Source organism: Prionailurus bengalensis, chromosome E4 (genome assembly GCF_016509475.1).
Source record: "Prionailurus bengalensis isolate Pbe53 chromosome E4, Fcat_Pben_1.1_paternal_pri, whole genome shotgun sequence".
In the NCBI taxonomy this organism is placed as follows: Eukaryota; Metazoa; Chordata; class Mammalia; order Carnivora; family Felidae; genus Prionailurus; species Prionailurus bengalensis.
The window spans coordinates 48373111-48396790 of record NC_057360.1 but is presented as its reverse complement, the minus strand read 5'-3'; the positions used below and the strand labels follow the sequence as shown (position 1 = coordinate 48396790).

General features: G+C 34.6%; 1 protein-coding gene across 1 annotated transcript; it reads left to right on the top strand.

The window, feature by feature from the left end:
- Positions 1–386: 386 nt before the first annotated feature.
- On the top strand, positions 387–23680 carry RGS21 (regulator of G protein signaling 21). Its single transcript, XM_043568104.1, has 4 exons — positions 387–397; positions 4818–4894; positions 9113–9279; positions 23477–23680. The coding sequence occupies exons 1-4, from the start codon at positions 387–389 to the stop codon at positions 23678–23680; spliced, it is 459 nt and encodes a 152-aa protein (XP_043424039.1).

Sequence of the window (23680 nt, the reverse complement as noted above, 5' to 3'; positions counted from 1 at the left end):
AATATTAAATTTTATATACTTTTTTTCTGCGTTGATTTAACCTCCTATGAACAATAGTTGTCTTGTAAATGGATGTATATGAATTTTAGGAACCAAACTTTCAAATGGAATTTATTTCAGTTATGCCACAGACTCAGAGAAATGTCACATTTATTCAATGAGTTATTTGTTACTTAGAAGTTTAAGTGTTTTGACCAGCGAAAAGTTAACAACAAAATGAAAAGAGCTGAGCATAGCATGATTTAAAGAATGCCAATTTGTAACCCAGGGGATAGGTATTTGCATACTAATTGTAATGTTCCTGCTGTCACATTACCTTCAGCTTGAAGATCAGTCAGAAAGAGAAATTCGACATCATCTGTGACAGTCAGACAGTGGAACGAAAAATGCCAGTGAAGTGAGTTGCCTTTTAAAGCTATTTTTATCTCAGAAGAGGTACAAATGAAACACTTGAGCCTTCATTAGTCTCGATGTTTTGTTTCCTTCATTTCTGATAAATATGCTAATTGTTGTCTTTCTTACTGATTTATTTTCTTCCCCTTTCTCTATTGATTTCTTCTTCTTTTCTAAAATATGTCAACAGCTCATGACTTGCTTTTGCAGTTAGTTCTTTATATTTGCTAATATAAAGCAAGGTTATAAAGGGAGAAAAACCAGTGAGCTTTCTTTATGTGAAGCTTTTCAAAATAATGAAATGTTGAGAGTTCGAGACATAGATATGTCTGATCCTTGCAAAAATTATTCATTATTGCAATATTTATTGAGAAATTTGAAAACAGATATTAAGTGCTGGGTAAGGAAGCAGCTGTCACTTCCTGGAGCACATGGACCCCTTGCTTGAATTTCCCATTCTCCAGCACACTGCTAATTGAGTGTGAACAGCTAAGTTGTTGGATTCCACATTTTTTAATGCAATACAACTGGTTCTAGCTGGCACAATTAGCAAGATAACTGGTAGCTTTCACGCAGTTCCCATCTGGCCTGGCTCTTCTCCGGACACATAATATGGGGACTGCTGGCCTTGATGGTGTTCACTTAATGAAGGAAACAGAAAGGAAATCAGCCAAAACCCCATGAAACACTAAGTGCAATTTTGGCTCCAGATACATGGTGAATTTTCATGGCAAATCATACACATACAAAAAGTTACTCTGATTATGCATCACAGTTATTCAGGAAATGCACACACTCAGTCAGACAAAAGCTCTGTTCGAGTTAAAACTAAAATCAAAACAAAATTTAAAAAGAGAGAGAAATAGCAGAGAGGCACATTGTCCGTTTTTTCAAGGTAACACGTGTCAAGTAAAATTTAACCAAGTTAGTACATTTTTAAATTAGCCACCTTCTTTTTTACACCAATTTGAATTCGCTAGTTTCTTTCTTAACATTTATATAGTTGCATTTTTTAAAATATAAAACATAATTCTCAAGTCTAACATGAGAAATGTCCTATTTTCATTTGATAACGTGTGACATTTAAGAATCTGTCTTCTGAAAAGTTTCTATTGAGTCCTCAATTACTGCAATTCAGCTATTATTTAGAGGAAATATTTGTGTGAAATGCAATAAACTCTATCAGAGAAAATGCAATTTCAAATTATTTATTATAAATGTTCCAAAACATGAACAAAGTACACGCATATGCATATTGACCTATTCATTCAAGGAAGAAGTGTAAAAAGAGTTTGGGTCATAAGGAGATATACCTGTGCTTGAATTCTAACTGCCTATTAGTATATGCAAGGTATTGTGCCAGTCATTAGCATCTCTGAGGCTCTTTATTCATTTGTAACATAGGATTAAAACACATTGTCATTTATAAGATTAAATAAGGTAAAGTATATGACATGCTGAACACCATGTGGTATAGATTGCAAACATTCAATACATTGTTGTACATTTTGATGCTACTAAAAATATTGTCTTTCAGCTTATTCATATATAACAATAACTTACTCTTCCACAGAATTGTAAATATGCAATCAACCCAGAAGTTAAAATTTTAAACAGAAAATTAAGAACATTATTTCTTTAAATAGTTGCATTTCACCTAGCTTCTGAAAAGTAAATACTGTGTTACCACCAACCCTCCCATCATATCAGGTAGTCAAAATTGAACCTTTCAAGTCAAACTTGAAATAGGTTAGAAAATTGTTAGCTGAGAGCATTCCAGGAATTATCACACACCTGCAGAGGTATTCTTTCAGAGAGCTGAAAGGCAAATTTACCTTCTATAATAATGCAGCATTTGGTGGACCATAAATAATACTAGAATATCCCAGTATCTCTAATTCTGTTACCTATAATATCCTCTATCTGTAGAAAATTATATTCTAGTATATCTCTTTAACTCAAAACATTACATTTTTTCTCTTGTCCTTGGTATCACACCATTTTCAGACTTTGTTTTCTTCCTTTGTTTTTACTGTTTTCCTACACTAATGAAGATAACTAGAATAGCTACCATTTACTTCAATACTTCCATTCGTAAGACTCCTTTACTTCTGATAAGGTCTTCACTGAATATTCCTTTTGCTTTCAGTGTATGCAAAATCTGGCTCTCCCAAAATGACATGACTTGCCTTGATGACTTCAGAATGGATTTTGTCCATTTCCTCCAATTTCACATCTCTTAGGGATGGGAGTGAGGTCTGTAGTCTGTCGCTTCCCAATGATGCTTTCGCATCATGTCTCCTCTTCCTTCCACCATTACACGCTTTGATGCTAATGCCATTCAACTATAACTTTCAATAATCATCTTATCACTGTCATCTACCAGCATCTTGAAAGCCATTGCGCTGCCTCCACTGAAGGTTTTAATACCCGCCACTATTCGGGGTTTGGTCATTCCTTCATTATTTGTTTCTACGTTCAACAAACATTTTTTTGACCAGACATACTGTTCTTGGTAGTGGAAAATAACAATATTTCATCAGAGAACCTACACAATGGGGGAAGTGTATTTTCATCCCTGAATGCTTTTTGCCTAGATTGTTTCTCAGTGGTTTTTGTTTGTTTGTTTGTGTGTGTGTGTGTGTGTGTGTATGTGTGTGTGTGTGTTGGTTGTTTTTTTTTTTTTTTTTTGGTGGCTGTTCCTCGTTCAAAGTGGGTGTACTGTGCAGCCAGGCTTTGTCTCAAAACTCCTCACTGCCCTGTTCACTAACATGTATTCCATTCATGGAAAGTAGGCTTTTTAAAAATAATTTGTTAACCACTAAATATCAGTCTTCAAATAGAGATATTTTTAGACATGTGCACATTAGGAGACCATGTGATGATTTTAGCACTATTTGGTAGAATTCTTACAAGATCTAATATTTGAGTCATATGAATTATCACATAAGCTTGTTAGAGTAACAGGTTTTATAGTGCACAAAAGCTCTTCAACGTAGATTTAAATCTAAGTTTCAGTCCCATTCTCCATTAATGAAAAATAGAAATTGAACAACTAAATTTTTTAAGTGTCCATTTAAATGAAAACCCACAATTTCAAAATGGTTTCACAGAAAATCTTGTGTCCCTAAGATTTAATAAATCAAGGGAGAAAGAAAAATCATCTGTCTACCACCAGCAAAGAAATCTCAGACAGGAAATATAAGTAATGGAAGATAGTAAAATGAATTCCCAGTCACAGAGCCCTCTCTGTGCACCCTCTAATGAGGACAGCCATTATTATCTGAAAATAGAACCACATCTGCAACCACAGAAGAAAGCACACTCAATCCCAACACAAATAATAAAAATGGCAGCAAATTATAGGAAGTAATAGATATAAAAGCATAGAAATCACTTCACAAAGCGTATTCAAGATTAGTCACCTTAACATGCAAATGTAAAATTTATAAGAATTACTAGGTATGAGACTCTATTTTATTATCAATTGTTTTAATAAAAACTTTCAAAAATTAGCCCATGCATTTCCATAAGTAGGTCATTTGCACATCACAGCTAGATGATCTAATTTTTTTTTGTGGGTAGCAGATGCTTTCTATGGTTGGGAGCTTATCTCATCAGGATCTTAGTTTATTAAGGGGAATAATGCATGATATATTTGCATCTCAGAAAATTTATATCTTAAACCTGATTTACTATTTCTACATCATATCCCCAAAAGTATACCTTCTTCAGAAGACTTAAGTCTATAAATTTTTTGACTTCCTTGGAAAAGGTATTACTCTGTCCTGACAGATACCTAGATTTAAATAAATCATCCCAGAATGGGAAGCATACCAGTCTTAGGAGAAATAAGGTCTGTCTCAGAGTGGGGTAAAATCTTCTCAAAATACTATAAATAAATACTTTCAAGATCATCACGTGTTAGAAATTCTTAACTGAAATTTTCTTTTACTTTTTTGACATACACAATTATGACATGGATAATTTTATATATTGTGAAAACTCAGAAAATAGTTCACTCATCACTACTGCTATCATGAAAACTTTTCAGAAATAGACTAGAGTAATGCCATGTAAATTAACAATTAATATATTTATAGTTGAGAAAAACTCAATATACTTCATAGAACCATGAGCAATATCTCCTTTGCACCTTTATTAGAATATAAGAATTTACAAATATTAATAACATTTAAGCATTAATAACATTTAGGCATTAATAAGTAATTTGCTGATATCAAATTATATACCACTTTATGTTGCTATTGTTGTCCACTATGAAAAACATTAAATAATTTTTGCTTACCTTTTGCAGTTTGATTAATGGTGCTTTAAAATTACATAACTCAACAAATACACATATCTCAAATATTACTGTAGGTTATAGAAGAAAAAGATCACAATGCTATTGTCAAGGGTAGATGTTGTTTCTACAGGTCACCAACAACAGAAACAATGGCGTGGTCTGAAAATATGGACACACTTTTAACCAATCAAGGTAAGATCCAACTAAGTTTAAAAATATAACGATTAAAAGTAAATCATTAAATTCTGAACGTTGTAGTCATCATAAAATATGAGTTTGATCAATATTTGAAGTATAAGATTTCCAACAGTCTCACCAATTTAGGTCTCAAACCTAAATGGGATTAGGTTGGACTTAAAATAAGACAAGATTATAGAAACTCAAAACGTTAACACAAAAAGAAAATCCCAAATAGGAAGTGAGAAATTTGTCATTTTTTTGTACTCATTATCATTTGATGTATGTATAATGACTGTTCTTGCTACAAGTTGAAAAAAATTCACAAACTATTGAAAAGTTGAAAATTGAAATAAATGACTTGTTTTTTCATGTCTTGGAAGCTAAAAAAACTTCTTAAAGTATTTATTTCAACTGATATTCTAATTTCTAGTGAAAACAAAAACATATTTAAATGTATTAATCTGTACCTGTGTGGATGTTTATATTTATATTTAATACGGCTCAATAAGGCAATTTGGGCCAATTATAAATAAAATACCCTGGAATTTGATTCAAAGTAATCATATGGAACTTCTGTTTCTGTTATAGATAATTTTGCTTTGCAGCAGTTCTATTGCATACAGGAAAAAGAAATGACACTACAGAGACATATATTTTAAAATATTTAAAATTTAGTATTGTTGGTACTAATCAAATGGAATTTCCACTTTAAATTTGTAAAGTAAATATCAGAATATTAGAAAAGTTTTTTTTAACGTTTATTTGTTTTTGAGAGACATAGAGAGACAGACCATGAATGGGGGAAGGGCAGAAACAGAGGGAGACAGAATCCAAAGCAGGATCCAGGCTCTGAGCTGTCAGCACAGAGCCCTGACAGTGGACTCGAACTCACCAATTGTGAGATCATGACCTGAGCCGAAGTCAGATGCTTAACCGACTGAGTCACCCAGCCGTCGCTAGAAAAGTTTAAAACATAATAAAGTTGGGTGAATTTTTCATAGTTGCTTATTCATATATAAAATTGGATTGGATTAAACAAAATTATTCTGATTTTATGATTCTTAAACAACGAATTCCTAAAGCATAGACATAAAAGAATCCACGTTGCCCCTAGAATCCAATTAAGAACATATACCAAAGACATCAAAGATATGGAATTGCATTTTTATAAGTTTTGAATGGCGTGTTTCTTTTCTACTTAAGTGTATAACCAGTGGGACAGATCAGGTTTACAAAAAGCCTTAAGAAAGTATCTCTGCATACTTTTCTTAAGGTGGTGATCCGGCTGGCTCCAGAGAAGCGGAGATCCAGGGGCCAACACCACAGAACAGAGGCATAGAAGATGTTGAGCTGAAGGCAAATGCTTTCCTCAACATATCTCCTGATCTTTTTTATTTTGTGCCCACATAGAGTAGAAGACACACAGATTCATTTGAGTAGCTGTTGATTTTTGCTTTTTATAATACCAAAAACAGCTTACAAAAAGAAAATGCTTCTTAATGCTTTAAACAGCTAAATGATTTCACCAAATTATCCAGTTATTTTGTCATCTTGGGGATATGTCTTACAGGTACCACACATAGGCTCTCAGATAGGTTTCAACACCTATTGTTTATTCCATTTGTCTAACCAGTAGCCATTCCAATTTGTAGAGAGTGCTCTCAGATGATATCATTTTAATCATATGTAGCATATTATTCCAAAGTCACCTGACATTTTTTGATCATTCATATTGTATATGTAGAATAGAAGCAGAGTTCAGTAAAATAGTGTGTTCAAGACAAGGATAGCTAACTTGTTCTAGCTGTTTATTCTGTTCCATTGTGCCCTAAACCTAGTGATGGCAGGGGGAGAGAAGCCGATAATTGCTCTCAGAGTGGTCCTTCGTGAAAATGGTAGGATGTGAGAAAATAGTAAGTTTCTTGATCTCTAACTTCCCATCTCTCTAAAATGCATTTAGATAATCCTCACTGAGAGGAAGCCTCATATACCTTAACGACACACATATAAAATATTGCCAGACAGGAATCTACATTCTTCCCGTATCCTTAAAGTATACTTCATTCTCTATATAAAATAGATTTTAGCATCAATTCTGTTTTGACCCCTCAAATTCATCATTGTTTGGACAAAACTCATGGAAATTTTAATTGAGTGTTACTAAGAGGATTTTTGTAACCTAAATTTGTGTCACAGAAGCTTCTTGGATGTATTTTTAAATGCAATAAATGTGCAGTTAATTGAATTTTTTATAGTGATCACATATTAACGACATCCACACTCTCCAATATTTCTACTGAGAATTTTAATTGGTACCTGATAACCTTTTGCCATGACTTGTTATTTCAATGCTATTTCGAATAATTAAAAAATGGTTATATCTATTTTTAATCCAGTGTTTTTAGACATTTTAATCTTGCTCCCTTGAAGCCTTTCCCATTTTCTTTCACTAAACCATTTTGCTTCGTACCTGCAGCAACCTACAAACAACTGACTTTGGCTTCTGTTTCATAAACTATCTCTAACATTTTTTTTTCACTAGTTAATTTTCCCTTTCCCCTGATTCTCCACAAGCTTATTAGTCCCAGCTTTGGAACTTGAAGGATCAGGTCTCTAAGCACACAGTCAGGGAAGAGCTGCTTTGAGGACATGCTAAGGGACCCTCGTGGCAGATGGAAGAGAAAGCCACCAACGTACCCTCCCAGAGGCAAGATCCCTTCCAGAGGCAAAAGCACTGATGTATATTTTCCTCCTCAGAGAGATCCAGAGTCTCATTTATAAACAAATACCAACCTCAGAAGTGTACAATCTATGAAACCACATAATGTGAACTCAAGGTACTGGCTTAGTCCATCAACTGCGGGAATCTGATAATGACTTTTCTTACCTGCTAACTAGAAGCACACTCCTAACCATACTCATCCCTAAACAATTTAGCAAGAATTACCTTCTTGAATGAGCTCTATATATGCCAAAGAAGAATATTTCAGGGCACATTTTGATGAAAAAATAAAGAAAAGAACAGTCTAAACAGGTGGTCATAAACTCAAATATCTATGAGAACAAGGAATAACACATGTGTAAATTTGACTGAAAGTAAAATAATGGGGAGACATAAGACATATGGGAATCATAGGCTGCAAGCACTAGCTGTTGTTATTAAATTCAAAGGAAATAGCATATACTAATCGAGGCAAAGTAAACAGCCTGCAAGTATGTGGGCCTATTTGCAGTCCCTGGTCTAAAGTTTCTGAACAAATCCATGCTCAGGAGAATACATGGGAGCAGGAGAAAAACACCATGAACAGGCTGGGTTACAGTAGGTGCCATGAGGGAGATTGGAGGGACATCAGTGTTTTGTTTAAGGTAACATTGGGGAAAAGCCCATTTATTTGCCTCATTGACTTATAATTGCCTATCGCCACATCAAGAGGAAAAGCATTCACTCCAAGTATTTTGCCCATTATTTTCCTGGGTTAGAGATTAGAATTGGCCAATATATTCATCCAAAATTAATAAATGCCAGTCCTTCCTTCTTTGCTTTGAGCCCAAACCCACACAATCTAATCCCTTAGCATCAAATTGTGTTTCCTCACCAACTCAAGGTAACAAAGATATTCTTACTTGGAATTGCTTTTAACATCATTAGCTTGATTTGGGCTTAGTGCATTGGGTGTAGAAAGCTAAAGCCTATGCAGTTTCCCATAAAGTAACTGCTATAAAGACTTTACCATACGGGTGCCTGGGTGGCTCTGTCAGTTGAGCGTCCAACTTTGGTTCAGGTTATGATCTCCTGGTTTGTGAGTCAAGCCCCGTGTTGGGTTCTATGCTGACAGCTCGGAGCCTGGAGCCTGCTTTGGATTCTGTGTCTCCCTCTCTCTCTGTCCTCCCCTGCTTTCTCTCTCTCAAAAATAAATAAACATTAAAAAAAAAAAAAAAGACTTTCCCCTAAACCCAACTCCTAGACATTTCAGATCTAGAAAGAAAAGTACAGGTTTTCTTTGTTAGTGGAACTAATTGGATACATAGAGACAAGACTATTTTATGTTTATGATTACTGATCAAAAATAAGGTTTTTACACTTAAAGACAAAAACATAAGTATATATAGAAGGATGATAAATATTTGCCACTGAATACTAAGTAAATGCTCATATCATACAACGTATTCATATTGGTTATGTATACTGCACTGAATGTTTCTTAAATTTTTCTCTTTTACATTTTACAGCTGGTCTAGATGCTTTTCGAACATTTCTAAAATCGGAGTTTAGTGAAGAAAATGTTGAGTTCTGGCTTGCCTGTGAAGACTTCAAAAAAACAGAAAGTGCAGAAAAGATGGCTTCTAAAGCCAAGATGATTTATTCTGAATTCATTGAAGCTGATGCCCCTAAAGAGGTGAGTAGAATATTCTAGAATAGTGAATATTCATCTCCTAGCAAATCTGCTCCCAATTATAAGACACTAAATCCATCTAAAGGGAGATCAAATTGTCGCTATGTATTCAAATAGAAAATGTCTGTAAACTCCGATAGAAGTGTCTTAAGATGATCCTATCTTTTACTGATTCAGCAAATATTTTTCAACACCTGTTATGTGCCAGGTTTTGTTTCTTTGACCAAAACTTTGACCAGAAGTTTTGTTTCTTTAGCATGACATTCATACTCTTGAAAAATAGTATTTATTGTCTTAAGTTAAATTGCTCTAAAGTTAACTCTACAGAAATGCTATTTAAATGTGTTGTTGCATTTCAAACTCACTTTGGTTTTTCCTGTTGTAAATCATGGTAGTCAAAATGGAATAGAATTCTAGAGTAGAATAATTTATTTAACAAATTAGGAATAATATGTGGGGGGAATACAGCTACTAACCAACCTTATGAATTCTTCACTTTTAGTAGTTTGGATGTCCACATTATGGCATGTAATGTCTTATTTTTCAAAAGACAGATTTGTTTACCTTTATTTCTTGAATGGCAAAAATGAGCCAATGTGTGAGCCACATTGTTTTATGTGATCAGGACCCACCTGCGCTGCTTTAAGGTCAGGAAAGTAGAAAACGCCTTAGAAAGAAACCTGGAAAGACTGATAATAGCTCCCCAAAAAGTGTTTAATGTGTGTAACATCTCATTTATATTTGATTTCATTTTCAGAACCAAAACTGTGATCATCTTCACATACCCCTTTAACATTTCACTTTAAAGTTTAAGCAATTTATAATTTAAAACCACTTCCGTTCCCCACTGATGATATCCTGTAAGCAAAGAGTTTTAATGCATAAATAGCAAACAGAAAGCTACACTGCATTATTAGTACCAAATAGAAACTTTTGGTACAACTCATTTTTCTAATAGAGGTAAAATATCAGTTTCCTCCAAAGGGACAGTTATCATATTTTCTGATCCAAAATTAGGATTCGTGGTGTAAGAAGGGTTATTGTACTTATGGGGACAAAGAACAGAATAGGTGAAATGAAAACACTTTTGGAAAGACCAGGACATAAAGTTGCTGTAGCAGTAGTTCAAGTTTTAATTGGACATTAATTACTGCAGCATACATTGGCTAGTATAACTTTACAGGCATATATATGAGCCACTAAAGCACAGCCTTGAATTCATGGGGTGGTGAAGGCAGGGGGTGGATTTTTAACTGCTGTGGAGCTATTTTAACATTCATTTCCCAGTCACCATCTAAGAATCAATAAATAATTCTGGAAAATTGAAAATATAGTGTATGAGATTTGTCAAGTTGATTAATGTGTCATTCCCTAAAAGGCTTTGAAATCAGCTCTAAAGATATCCTATTTATTGTGATATTGATTTGAAAGCCAGATCTTTTTCTTCTTTATGAATTCATCTAATTAACAGTGATTGTTTTAGAATAACATTCTCAAACATTTGCATGAAAAGTCTTCTAATAAGAAATGCCACCTTTTCATTCAATCTTACAATATATAATAAATTATCAATTTTGACAAAACAGTTTTGTTTTCCTAGTCTTGTCTTCTAAAATAAATTTACACAGTAATAATTTAAACAGCACAGTCATTATTTTAGAATATAAGAATTTTACAGCTTTTTATAATTTGTCCATCTAATTAAATTGGCTAAATAAATATAACTAAATTTATGACTGCTTTTCAAGTAGTAGATTATGTTTTTTCCTTGAAGTGTCTAAAAATGTTTTTATTGAATATGACAAAATTCACTGAAAACAAAGAAATATATATATATTTGAAATAGTCATTATCTTTCTTATTATTTGCCATTAGTTGTTTCTAGTTCAACAAATTATTAAATTTCAATTCCCAAATTACTAAAGGACATTTGCCTCTTATATTATATACCAATCACAGTCTTGAAGATATTTCCCTGTAGTCCATCAGCTTTCGTTTAATTTTATTACAACTGTGAGTATGTTGAGTCATTAAATCTATTTTTTGAATACCTGTCCACACAGTGAAGTGATGAAACAGAAAATAGTGACTTGTAATAAAACCAGCCAAATTTACAAAAAGCAATATAATAATAAAGCCACATTTAAAATTCATTTTAGCACACTGGAAAAGTGATCAAATCTGGAGAGTTAAGGGATGTTTTTTCAGGGTAATTCACACATGAAAAATGTATGTCATGAAAAGAGTAATATCAAGTCAGCATTTGAAGAAAGAATGTTTCAGACTGAGGACATGGTGATACAACATGGAGGTACAAAGCTTCCCAGTGTTTTCTAGAAACTGCAAACATTTTGATATTGCTAATGAGAAGTGGGGGGTGAAGTTGGATAGGAAGCAGTAAAGATAAAGAAAAGATGGGAAGTATTCTAGATTTATCTAGTAGGCAGACTTAACAAGATGAGGTGATATATTTGATATGGAAGCTGGAAGACATGATTTTCATAAGTAAAAACAGTTACTTAAGAATGAGATTTATATGAAAATATTCTCCATTTTGTTATACAGTTGTAGTTGTATAAGTGACTCTTACAAAGAATCAAAATTATAACCAATTTCCTTGGTAGCAAACCCTAAAGTAAAGGACAATGGCAAAGTCATCTTATCCGAATGTCTATTAATTCCTGTTTATTTTCTTTTCCACTTCTTGTGTCTTTATTTCCTCATCTATAAAGTTGCTATCATAACTTAACAATTTTTAATTTATGCACTTAGACAATTTACAATTAGATTATACTAAATTTACGATAAACAATCCGTGTCTATAAATTGACATTACTAATGGTTCTCAGTTTCCCAGGCAAAGACAGCACATTGAACAAAACAACAACAAAAAAATGAACTTCTAGGTCTCTAAGAGAAATGATAATAATTGTAACTGGCCTGTATGCCCTCTCACTTACAGTGTTACAGTTCCTTTGGTTTCTACACTAATAGAGAGTTAGTGTGATGTAATGGAAAATTGGAAACTTAGAGATACCTAGATCTAATTCAAATCCTGTAATTTTGTGGTAAGCTGCTTTATCTCTCTGAGCCTCAGTTTCCTCATCTAAGAAAGCATTTATAAAACAAGCATGTAACAACCACAGAACACACATGAGAATGATGAATGAGACCACATGTCAATGGTTTACATTATTCAGAACAGCTTTTAAGAAATTGTAATCCCTTTCTTTTTTAAAAAACACAAGTCACGTTATAGCCTTATAGGCTATAGTTTCAACCTGAAAACAACCATTATACAAACATGTTAGCAAATCACTAGTTTCAAATAAAAAGTGCTACTCATTGAATGGACTATACCTAAATAATTTTAGAAGAAAATACTGAGAAAAAAAAAGTATGACCCAAGTGTTTTAAGTAAGCGATTTGAAAATGAGAAAATTATTAGACAAGCAATATTTTTAAATTATTTTTAATAATGTTAAAATATTTTCAAGCAATATTTTCTACTTAACACACATTACGTACCTTTAGGTTAAACGGAAAAATTCTTAAACTTGTATTCATTCTTCCTTTAATTTGGAAAGAATTTCATAATATTTCATAATATTGGGAAATTTTAAGAAAATAATACTTCGTCTCAAAGGAATGGAAACCTTCAAAAAAATTCAAATAATATTTTTGTATTAGCTAAGACACTAACATATTTTAAATATTCATGTTATATCTATATCACTTATATATATTATATTTATATCATTCCTTTATATTGAAAAGAAAATTGGTCAGGATGGAAAAATATGTGATTAGAGAGAGAAATGTTTATGTCATCATTCTGTGATATTAGAAAATGTTCTAAATCATATAACAGTGGGATGCTTAAAATTATATAAATTCAAAATCCGACTGCATATTATCCTGGATTATTCAATCCAGGAACAAATACATTGGCAGTTTTTTAAGTCAAAGGATATTGGTGTGAAGTACTTAATTGTTAAATGTATTTATTAAATGTGAAGACACCATAATTCATAAGACAAAGCAGGAACTATAGTCATAAAGAAGAAGGTATCTTAATGAGTAGTGTGCAGGACACTTTTTAAAATATCTGTGTCTGGTTTTTTGCTTTTATTTTTAAGACAGTAAAATGTTATTTATTGGCATATTTTATTTCACAACAGTAAATGCTTATTCTGTGCCTACTATTCACCCTCATATATGATAAAGTATCTCCATGGAAGAGAAGCTCAGTCTAGGTTGGAGAACAGAATTACACACATACAGAACACACACACACACACACACACACACACACACATAAGTATAAAGCAATATGTTGTGTGAAGCAGGCAGCTTGATAAGGAAATGCAAGAAAATAAAATAGGTTGAAACTACGGTTTGACTCAAAAAAACTTTGAATCTAGTTGGGTTTTTAAAAATGAAATTTATAGAACTAGGAAAAAATAGCAAGGCAACAAATGATTAAGTGCAAAACCAAAAAAAAGTTGCAGAGGAAACTCTTTACATTAAACCTAGAAGGATATAATGATTGAATAGTAGTGAGACAAGATATTGAGATAAGGCCTTTATTTTAAGATTAGCTTTAAATGGAGTCATGAGCTAAGGAAACAGATACGTGAATTATTGGTAGAGAGAAGCCCATGAAAATGGGCATTTAGAAGCACTTCTGGATATAACTGTCTTGCCAATTTTGTATTCCCCACCTTATATTCAGAACTTTTCTTTGCATTTTTAAGTGCCATTTCCCCAGTGTGTTGATGTTTTTGTCCTACCCCACAAGTTGCTGCTTATCAACAGTGCCCCCCCCAACTCTAGAATCATCTCCAGATATAATGAGTTTGCTTATTTATTAATTTACTAACTTTGGTGCACTAATCACTAAGTGTCTAATACATGTCAGGGATTATGCTGGTGCAGATAAGAGAAAGGAAAGAATCCCTGAACAGGTAAAGCTAACCATTTTGATGGGAGGACTCCAGTTAAAAAATAATTACAATAAGCTTTCATGAGAGTTGCAGTAGGGAAATACAGGTAATGTGGTAGCATGCATCAGGAAAATCTGATTCTAGGGGGTGATAAAATATATCTCAAAAGAAGTAATTCATGAGCTTTGACCAGTGATGGGAATATAGAGGGAAATAAGACACAATAGGAGGGAAGAAAGGAAAGGAAAAACAGTGGAGAAAAGGATCAGCCAGTTCCTAGAAGCTAGTCCAGTAGGGAAGGAAGCCTAGTACTGTATGTCGCAGTGCAAACTGGGGTAATTCACCTCCTGGAGCCCAATAATTTCTGCCTCTGAAAATAAAGAGTCTATGAAAAAGAAAGAGAGAGACAGGAGAAAAAGGAGCAAATTGAGGAGGAGGTGAGGTAGGAGGAAGGGAGGAAAACACAGCTAAAGAAACCCATGAGTAACATGTGCACAGTGCTTCTACGTGGACTCATCCGATCATCGTTGTCACTATCTTACGGAGGTATAACAATCATCCACATTGTACGGATGAAAATGAACTGAGCCCTAGAGAAAAAGTAATGAGCCCTGCATCATTAAGATACAACAGACCACGAGGAGAGAGGTCTACAGCCCATGGTTTTAGGTTTCAAATTCCTTTCTTCAGATCTATTTATCTTTATGTTTGCAAAATAGCCCAGAAACCTTGATGTTTATGCTAAAGGCAAAAGTATAAAATTATCTTGGCACATAGAGTCTATCTTCCTTTCTAACAAAAGCTTTATTTCTCTTCTCATATTCTCTTTAATTTGTATAACTTCTTAAACTATGAAGCTTAGATTCAAATATGACATTAAGAGAAAAAAGAGTTGTGGGAGTATTTCTTCCAAATAATTTGCAGTATCATTTTGGGCCTCTGAAAAATTGGTTGCTACATTTCAACTCAAAAAGAAAACAGTCAGGAGTGCCTGGGTGACTCAGTAGGTTAAGGATCCAATTCTTGATTTCGGCTCAGGTCATGATCTCACAGTCTGTGGGATCGAGTCACACATGTGGCTGTGCACTAGGTGTGGAGCCTGCTTAAGATTCTCTCTCTTCCTCTCCCTCTGCTCCTCCCCTACTCACACATGCACGCAAAAGCTCTCTCACTCTCGCTCTCTCTTAAAAAAAAAAAAGGAAAACAGAAACACTCAGGTGTTTTTTGAACTTCCATGGATCCCTGTGCTACTGAAATTAATCTTGGATTAGTATGTTTGTGTTGTTGAATGAAGCCAGTCGTTCTGACTCCCCTGCAGCTGTACCAGATAGCTTTGCTTATGTACGTCTATTTTTAGCAATCCTTATACATGATCCATACATATTAAGTACATTATTTTTAGCAATTTGTGTGATTTCATATGTTATGATTTCTTTTGTTTCTTTGCCCAATTTGAGATGTTAGCATTACCTCCCAATTTGTGTCACTTATTTCTGTCTCTACAGCCAATAAGAACAAAAGGATAAAGTCTTGTGCAGGGATGAATTCCTTCTAGATGTTACAAACTTGGCTATTTTCAACTTTAATAGCCCCTTGAGAATATATTTCAGAATATTCGTGTGCCTTTAATGATGCCAAAAATGAAGTAATAGAAGAGGTGTTAGTGGTGATTAAATAGAATTATGTAACCAAAAACATGATTATAGGCGGCTTTAATTTGAATAGTAATTTTTAAGCTCTGTTGTGAATGAGGTCTGAGATGCTGCCTGCTCCATTTTAGTAAGGTGTTTTACATATGCATGCACACACCCTTTGCATAATGACAGTCTCCTGCTACACTATACATTCTAAATGAGGACAAGGCTATCTAATTTGAATGTGAGAACACAATTGAAAACTTTTCATTCAAATTATGTAAAATTATATAAAGCACGGTTTAGGGTCACAGGAAAGCCAAATGGTACACTTTAAAATGTATTCTTCCTAATAAAATAATTTGTTGAAAACCAAAAGAATTTAAAAACCACTGGTGTAGCAAAGAGGAATTTGGCTGGCATGCCTTGTAGTTAACAAAATCACATGGGTACTAAAATATTCTGGATCTTTAGAATAAAATTGTTTTTAAACAACTACCACAAACATCATTCAGAAGGCAGTCATTTTAATGCAATGGATTGCTGTCAATGTCACCAGTGTCAAGGCCTTTTCAAAACTGACAGAATTTAAAAGCCTCTAAATGGTTGTGATGACATCTCAGCTGTCATTCTGGAAGAACCACAATTCTTGTTTTCTGAGATTGACAGTGCAGTGGTCTCAGATATCTAAGATAATTTATAATCTTTTGAAAAATAAGCATATTAAATATTGTATTTCTCGGAGTCCTTGAAACTAAAGAGTATCTTTACAAACACAATGCAAGTAACTATCATATTAGGAAATAATATATCTCTGTTTATTTCCTCAACTGAAACACTGTTCAGCCCAGGCTCTGGACCTACTAGTTTGACTGCTCAGCGAAGTCTAAGCTGCCCTGTAACTCCCAAGCAATTCAGGAGTCCCTCAATACCATACAATTGGAAAGTGTGCATCTTTAGAAGGCCACTTCCTGATGGATCTCACTTTCGGTCTACTCTGAGCTCAACATCTTTTCTGTCTTACTTTTTGAGATAGAAATCCATCCATGTATTTTCTGGTAGAACTCAGCCAAAAATCATAGTTGAAATGAATGCAAAGTTGATGGTATGGTTGACAGACATGCCCCAGAAGTGATTCTTTTAAAGAAATTTATGTCAGAATATATATATTAGGCCCAACATTTTTCACTTTTTCCACCAGTTACTGAAAATTCAAGGCATTTTGAGAAGAAAAGACGTGACAATTTTGATAGCTTAATTCTCACATCTCACCCAAATTGACTTTTCAGGGGGCATTTAACAAAATTGATCACTCTCTCTTAATTGAAATACTATCTTTAATTGACTTCGAAGACTTGATCTCTTCCCTCCTTACTGACTGCTCTTTAACAATTGCTTTTGCTGTGCAGACCCATAACCCAACATACACTATAATGAGGGAAGGCAATCCTCATTTCTTTTCTTTTTTTAATATAATTTATTGTCAAGTTAACTAGCATACAGTTTATACAGTGTGCTCTTGGCTTCAGGGGTAGATTCCCATGTTTCACTGCTTATATACCACACCCAGTGCTCATCCCAAGTGCCCACCTCAATGCCCATCAGCCATTTCTCCTTCTTCCCCCCCACCCCGCCACACCTCCATCGACACTCAGTTTGTTCTCTGTATTTAAGTCTCTTATGGTTGCCTCCCTCTTTGTCTGAAACTACTTTTTTCCAATTCCCTTCCCCCATGGTCTTCTGTTAAGTTTCTCAAATTTTACATATGAGTGAAAACATATGATATCGTCTTTCTCTGACTTACTTTCTGCTTACATTCACTCTGCCAGGAATTTCCTCTAGTTCTATTTCTTTAAAAGAGCAGCTCAAGGGGGCACCTGGGTGGTTCAGTCAGTTAAGGGTCTGACTTGGGCTCAGATCATGATCCCATGGTTCATGAGTTCAAGCCATACATCGGGCTCTGTGCTGACAGCTCAGAGCCTGGAGTCTTTTTCATATTCTGTGTCTCCCTCTCGCTCGGTGCCCCTCCCCCCACCTCATGTTCTGTCTCTCTCCCTCTCAAAAATAAAAAAAAATAATAATAAACATTAAAAAATGTTTAAAGGGCAGCTCAAACTTAACAAATTCAAGTCTGAGTCCTGATTTTGTGTTCAAAACTATCTTCTACTTGAGTCTCCCAATCTTAGTGAATAGCAACTCTGTTCTGTTTGCTCTGGTGAAATAATTGGTAGTCATCCTTGATTCTTCTCTTCCACTCACACCCCATGTCCAATCCATCAACACTTTCTGTCACCTCATTCTTCAGAATATTGTTAAAATCCAGCCATTCTTAAAGATTGTGTCCCTCATCCCAGCTCACTATTCAATCACAAGCTCCACCCATTCTACCTTCTAGATATCTTTAAAATATGTGCATGTCCCACTAATTACATAGTTGAATTCACCATCACCGACCACCTGAACTTCTGATATTTTTTTTCATTTTTCTTCCTTTTAAACACACCCAGCTATCACACCACATGGCAACCAGTGACATGTTTTGTTGTTGTTGTTGTTGTTTTCCAAACATGTTTGTACATCACCCCTTTACTTAAAATTCTCCTCCTTGCTCTCAGGTTAAGTAAGAATTCTTTAATGAGAACTACAAGGTCCCACATAATCTGGTGCCTTCATGCCTCTCCAGGTTCTTGTCTTTCCTCCTCTCAAACCCCACCAGGCTTCTTCTGGCTTACCCACCCATCTGCAATTACCTTTCTTAATCTCTATTCATGACAGTACTTCAAAGATTTGCTTAAAATCTCATTTCCTTTGAACTGCCTTTTCAAAATCTGTCTTCTTGATGGACTTTTCACTTTAATCACCTCTTCAGATCCTTCACACAACTTCTAAGCACCCACTCAATAAAATATTTCAAATAAATAAGTTCTAGGAAAGATTACAAATGAAATGCCTACTTTTTCAGATATATATTAGTTTTTACCCTCAGAAAAATGGGGATAATAATAGTGTATATCTGGTAGTTGTGTGCATGTGACATAAGACAGCCATATAAAGACTTAGTATATCGGTACTAATATTTAATAAATAGCAACAATTATTATTTACAGTTAAAATAATCATATTTAAATATCATTATGATTATTTTAGAGATAATGCCAGTGTCCAAATATTTTGCCAGGGATGAAAACAGAGTAATCAGGGAAAACATCTAGGGAGAGAAGACTTTGTATAGATGAAAGAATGCATATTTTCGGAGGCATGCAAAGAAAAAGGGAATTAGCAAAATAAATAGGGAAAAGACAACAGATACAAAAAGAGTTAGTTCCATATCATGAACTATTGAATTCTCTTTGTAGTGACAAATCTGTTTTCTCTGATAATCAGATTGAATACTTAATATTAACAGAAGCCTTTGTATCTAAATCTGTTTAAATTTTTTTTTAACGTTTATTTATTTTTGAGACAGAGAGACAGAGCATGAATGGGGGAGGGGCAGAGAGAGAGGGAGACACAGAATCGGAAGCAGGCTCCAGGCTCTGAGCCATCAGCCCAGAGCCCGACGCGGGGCTTGAACTCACGGACCGTGAGATCGTGACCTGAGCCAAAGTCGGACGCTTTACCGACTGAGCCACCCAGGCGCCCCTAAATCTGTTTAATCAAGAAATCAAATATCTTAAAAACTTTACATCAAAATAGTGTGTAATGATAAGGAAATTATAGTGACTTTCCTTCTGTGGGTAAAGAAGGCTTCCCAGAGGACATTCAACTTAAGCTAAATCATAAAAGATAAGGAAAATCTATACAGAATAAAATCGTGGGGGTGAAAGGGATCTTAGATGCTGAAAACAGCACAAATAAGAGCTTTAGGTAGAGTTCCTTCAGGAACAGAAAGTAGACCAGTTTTATAGATATTGCTAAGGACAAGTAGGAGATTTTGAAACAGCGCATTGGACTCTGGGTGTGAGGAAGTTCAAATGCCAAGGTAAGATATGTAAAGCTTATGTTACTAAAAATAATGGGTTTTCAGCTGAATATTCGTACAATGAAAGTGATATTTTGGTGAAACTGGTGTAGTTATGCTTTCACAGGTTCAGGAGGGAAAGAAAAGACATTATAAGAAGAGGTATCAGACTAGAGGTAAATTTAATAATTTAGGAAAGAAATTCCATTATAAAAGACTAAACTGGAGAAATATGAGTGAAAAGGACCATTACAAAATTACAAAAGAAAAGGCAAATGAGGGGGGAAAATAGAGAGAGATCAGAGAAAAAAGAAATGTCAGAGATGACTCCTATGTTTTGAGCTTGAAGAACTTGGAGGAAAATAATGACATTTATACAAACATGTGGGTGTGATGTTTTGTCACTGACATTAAGCTGAATTGCCAAGACACAGTCTCTTAAGACTACTAATTATCTCCTGGGATTAGTATATCTGCTCATCACTCAGCTATCATAGCTGATGTTGGCAGCTCCTTGGTAGGAAAACAGACAAGTCAGAAAAAAAGGAGAGATAAGTCAGAAGAACAATTTTAACCTATTTTAATAAATAACATTAATTATTGGTATTATGCTGAAGTGGAATAGTTTTCTTCAAAATTCAAACATGATTTTTAACAGATATAGAAACTTTTTTTTTTACTTTATTTATTCAGTACATATTTATTGAGTCCTCACATGGCTCAAGGCATAGAGAGGGATGCACAAAATGTAAATACAGCCTAAGTGACATAGGGTGGATATTACTTGAATGTAGCCTTACAGACATAGAAGATGGTGAAAGGAATGACTTTCAGCTAGACTAGGATGGTATGAAAGAAAATGTTCGTAGGTGGGAAAATAAAAGGAATTTGCAAGGAAGTGTCCAGCTTGGTAGAAATACAGGGCACACCTAGAGGAGAAAAAATTGTATCAGGTAGGACTATGTTGTAAAGTCCATGAATGCCGAAATCAAGGCTTTGGAGTTTTCTTTTTTTTTTTTTTAATTTTTTTTTCCAACGTTTATTTATTTTTGGGGGGACAGAGAGAGACAGAGAATGAACGGGGGAGGGGCAGAGAGAGAGGGAGACACAGAATCGGAAACAGGCTCCAGGTTCTGAGCCATCAGCCCAGAGCCTGACGCGGGGCTCGAACTCACGGACCGCGAGATCGTGACCTGGCTGACGTCGGACGCTTAACCGACTGCGCCACCCAGGCGCCCCGGCTTTGGAGTTTTCAAATAGGAAATGGGGAGTTACTGCAAGTGTTCAGTTCTGATGAAAATAAGCCAGCACTGTGTACCAGGCACGCACCAGCCCTGCTGTCAGTGAAAACTCACCCAATGAATGAATGCCTCAGTGAGCCGACTTGCTATATTTACTATTATGGGGGATACAAAGTTAAACAAATTGCAGATGATGCCATTAAACAATTAACAGCATGGCTAAGGGAGGGAACAGGCAATATTTATCCTCATAGCCCCACAACACAAGATAGGATTGATGAAACAGAATACCCTAGATGTTTAAAAACCACTGCAAGAGCTTGACGTCGGCCACTATTTACTGATCCCCACTATGAGGCAGGCGGTATACTAGGTTCACGACATGGCATCATGCCACTTCCCTCCTCAGAACTCTTCAGGGTCTTCCTAGTGCTTCTAGCAGAAAAATAAGAACTCTTTACACTTCACGTAAGCCCTACAAGACTCGTAGGCAACTCTCATTACAGGAACTTTCTTTGTCACACTCTGTACTCCAGCCATCCAGGCATAGCAGCTTTTCAGAACATAACAAATTTTTGCATCAGGGACTTTGCTTTCATTGTTTTTTTTTTTTTCTGCCAGAAATGTTTTGCCCCAGATCCTTAGAAGACTCGTTTCTTCTCATCATTCAAGTTTAAATCTAAAATAATGCTATTTATTTAGTTGTTGGTTATCTTTTCCCAAGTATAGAAAGCATTTTTACATAATAGATACTCATAAATATTTGTGAAATCAGTGAATATATGGATCATTTCGTTTTATTCCTTGTAACAACTCAGTTAAGAACTATCTAGCTTAAACATGAGGAAGTAGAGCTCAGAAATATTAAAATAACTCCCCTCTGGTCACCAAGGTCCTAAGTGTTAGAACACAGATGAGAAAATTATCCCAAAGTCTTTCCACTGTCCTGTACCATCTTCCTGTATAACGAAGAAGAAATTGATTCCAGCTTTTGAGGTCTTCAGGAAGTTGCAGCATTGAACCTGAGACTTTGATGGATGATGGAGAAGGATGATCAGAGAAATAAAAGTGCAGATGTGGGATCACTGAGTAGCTGAAGTCTCTCAACAACATCTGTGAACAAATAGTGGCCTTTTCATGATTCTTTTCAAATTAAAAGTTTTTCTTTTTTTTCTTCCTGGAACAACAATATTAAAATATTTTGATATTACTTATCTCATTTAGTCCTTGAAACAGTTTAAGATAGATGCTATTCCTATTCCCTTTTATACCATGGAAATCGAACATTAAAAGAAATGATAGAACTTACTTCATTCAAATGAATAGCAAGTAAGTAGCTGAGGAAAGGTTTGATTATAGGTATGTCCTCCTCTTTTAACCTCCATTTAATAAGCAAAAATTATCATTCATAGTCTTTCTTTTACCGGACCCCCAAATTATGGCATTTTTGTAATCTCTTCCATTTTGCCAAGAAACACTTTATTCAACTAATATTTATTGATTTCTTATTATATGGTAGATATTCTGCTAAAGACCAGAAAATAGAAAGATGAATAAGACAGATACAGCACCTGCCTTTCATGTTTTTAAATCTATGATTCAAATCTCTTTTGCACTTCATGAATATTTTCCATTTAAATTAGAAAACTTGGATATGAAATTTTCTGCTTCACAGAATATACCCTGGAATTTGTGTAGAGTTGGACAAGTATCTTGACAAGAAGGTTTGGGGCATTTTACAAATTTTCAGATGAATGGTGTGTCTACTATAATAGATCTCTATTAGATCTTGCTGGGAATACTCATGTATAGTAATGGTATGGGGACAGGGATACACACACACACACACACACACACGCATACACATATAGATCTATTCTGTGGAAGGCATGGGAGTCAGTGAAGAGGGGGATATTATTTGCTTTATTTTGGCAAACAAAAAGAAACACAAATCAGAATGAAAAGCAATGATGTGTGGGAAAACAACAAGGGGAAGTATGAAAATGAGGATGGGTTGGCAGAAGCCAATCTAGTAAGTTCTATTTATTGTTATGTCTATGGAGAGTACATTGTAAGTATTAGGGTCAAAGTACTAAGGGAAAAGGATTTGTGGGAAAAGAAATTTAAAAACATGAAATATCTTGTTTGATTTTTCACCGTCCCATTTTTGTTTATAATCTCAAAATAAGGCTTTATCTGTGTTCTCTGTCAATGCCAACCCTCTCAACCTAGGAAATATAATTAAACCAAACATGTGTTCTACACTACAAAAAATAAATGTATGACCTTTCTGCTGTTTTGCATCAGATTAACTTTGTGTTTAGAAAAGAAATTGTATAATATGTACATCTACCATCTGTATAAACCATGTATTCCTTGATTAAACTAATGTAATTATATGCAAACTTATTTCCACAGATCAACATTGACTTCAGTACCAGGGACCTCATCTCAAAGAATATTGCAGAACCAACTCTCAAATGTTTTGATGAGGCTCAGAAGTTAATCTATAGTCTTATGGCCAAGGATTCTTTTCCTCGATTTCTAAAGTCAGAGATTTATAAGAAACTGGTAAATGGCAAGCAAGTTGGAAATCATAAAAAATGGTTTCCTTTTTTGTAA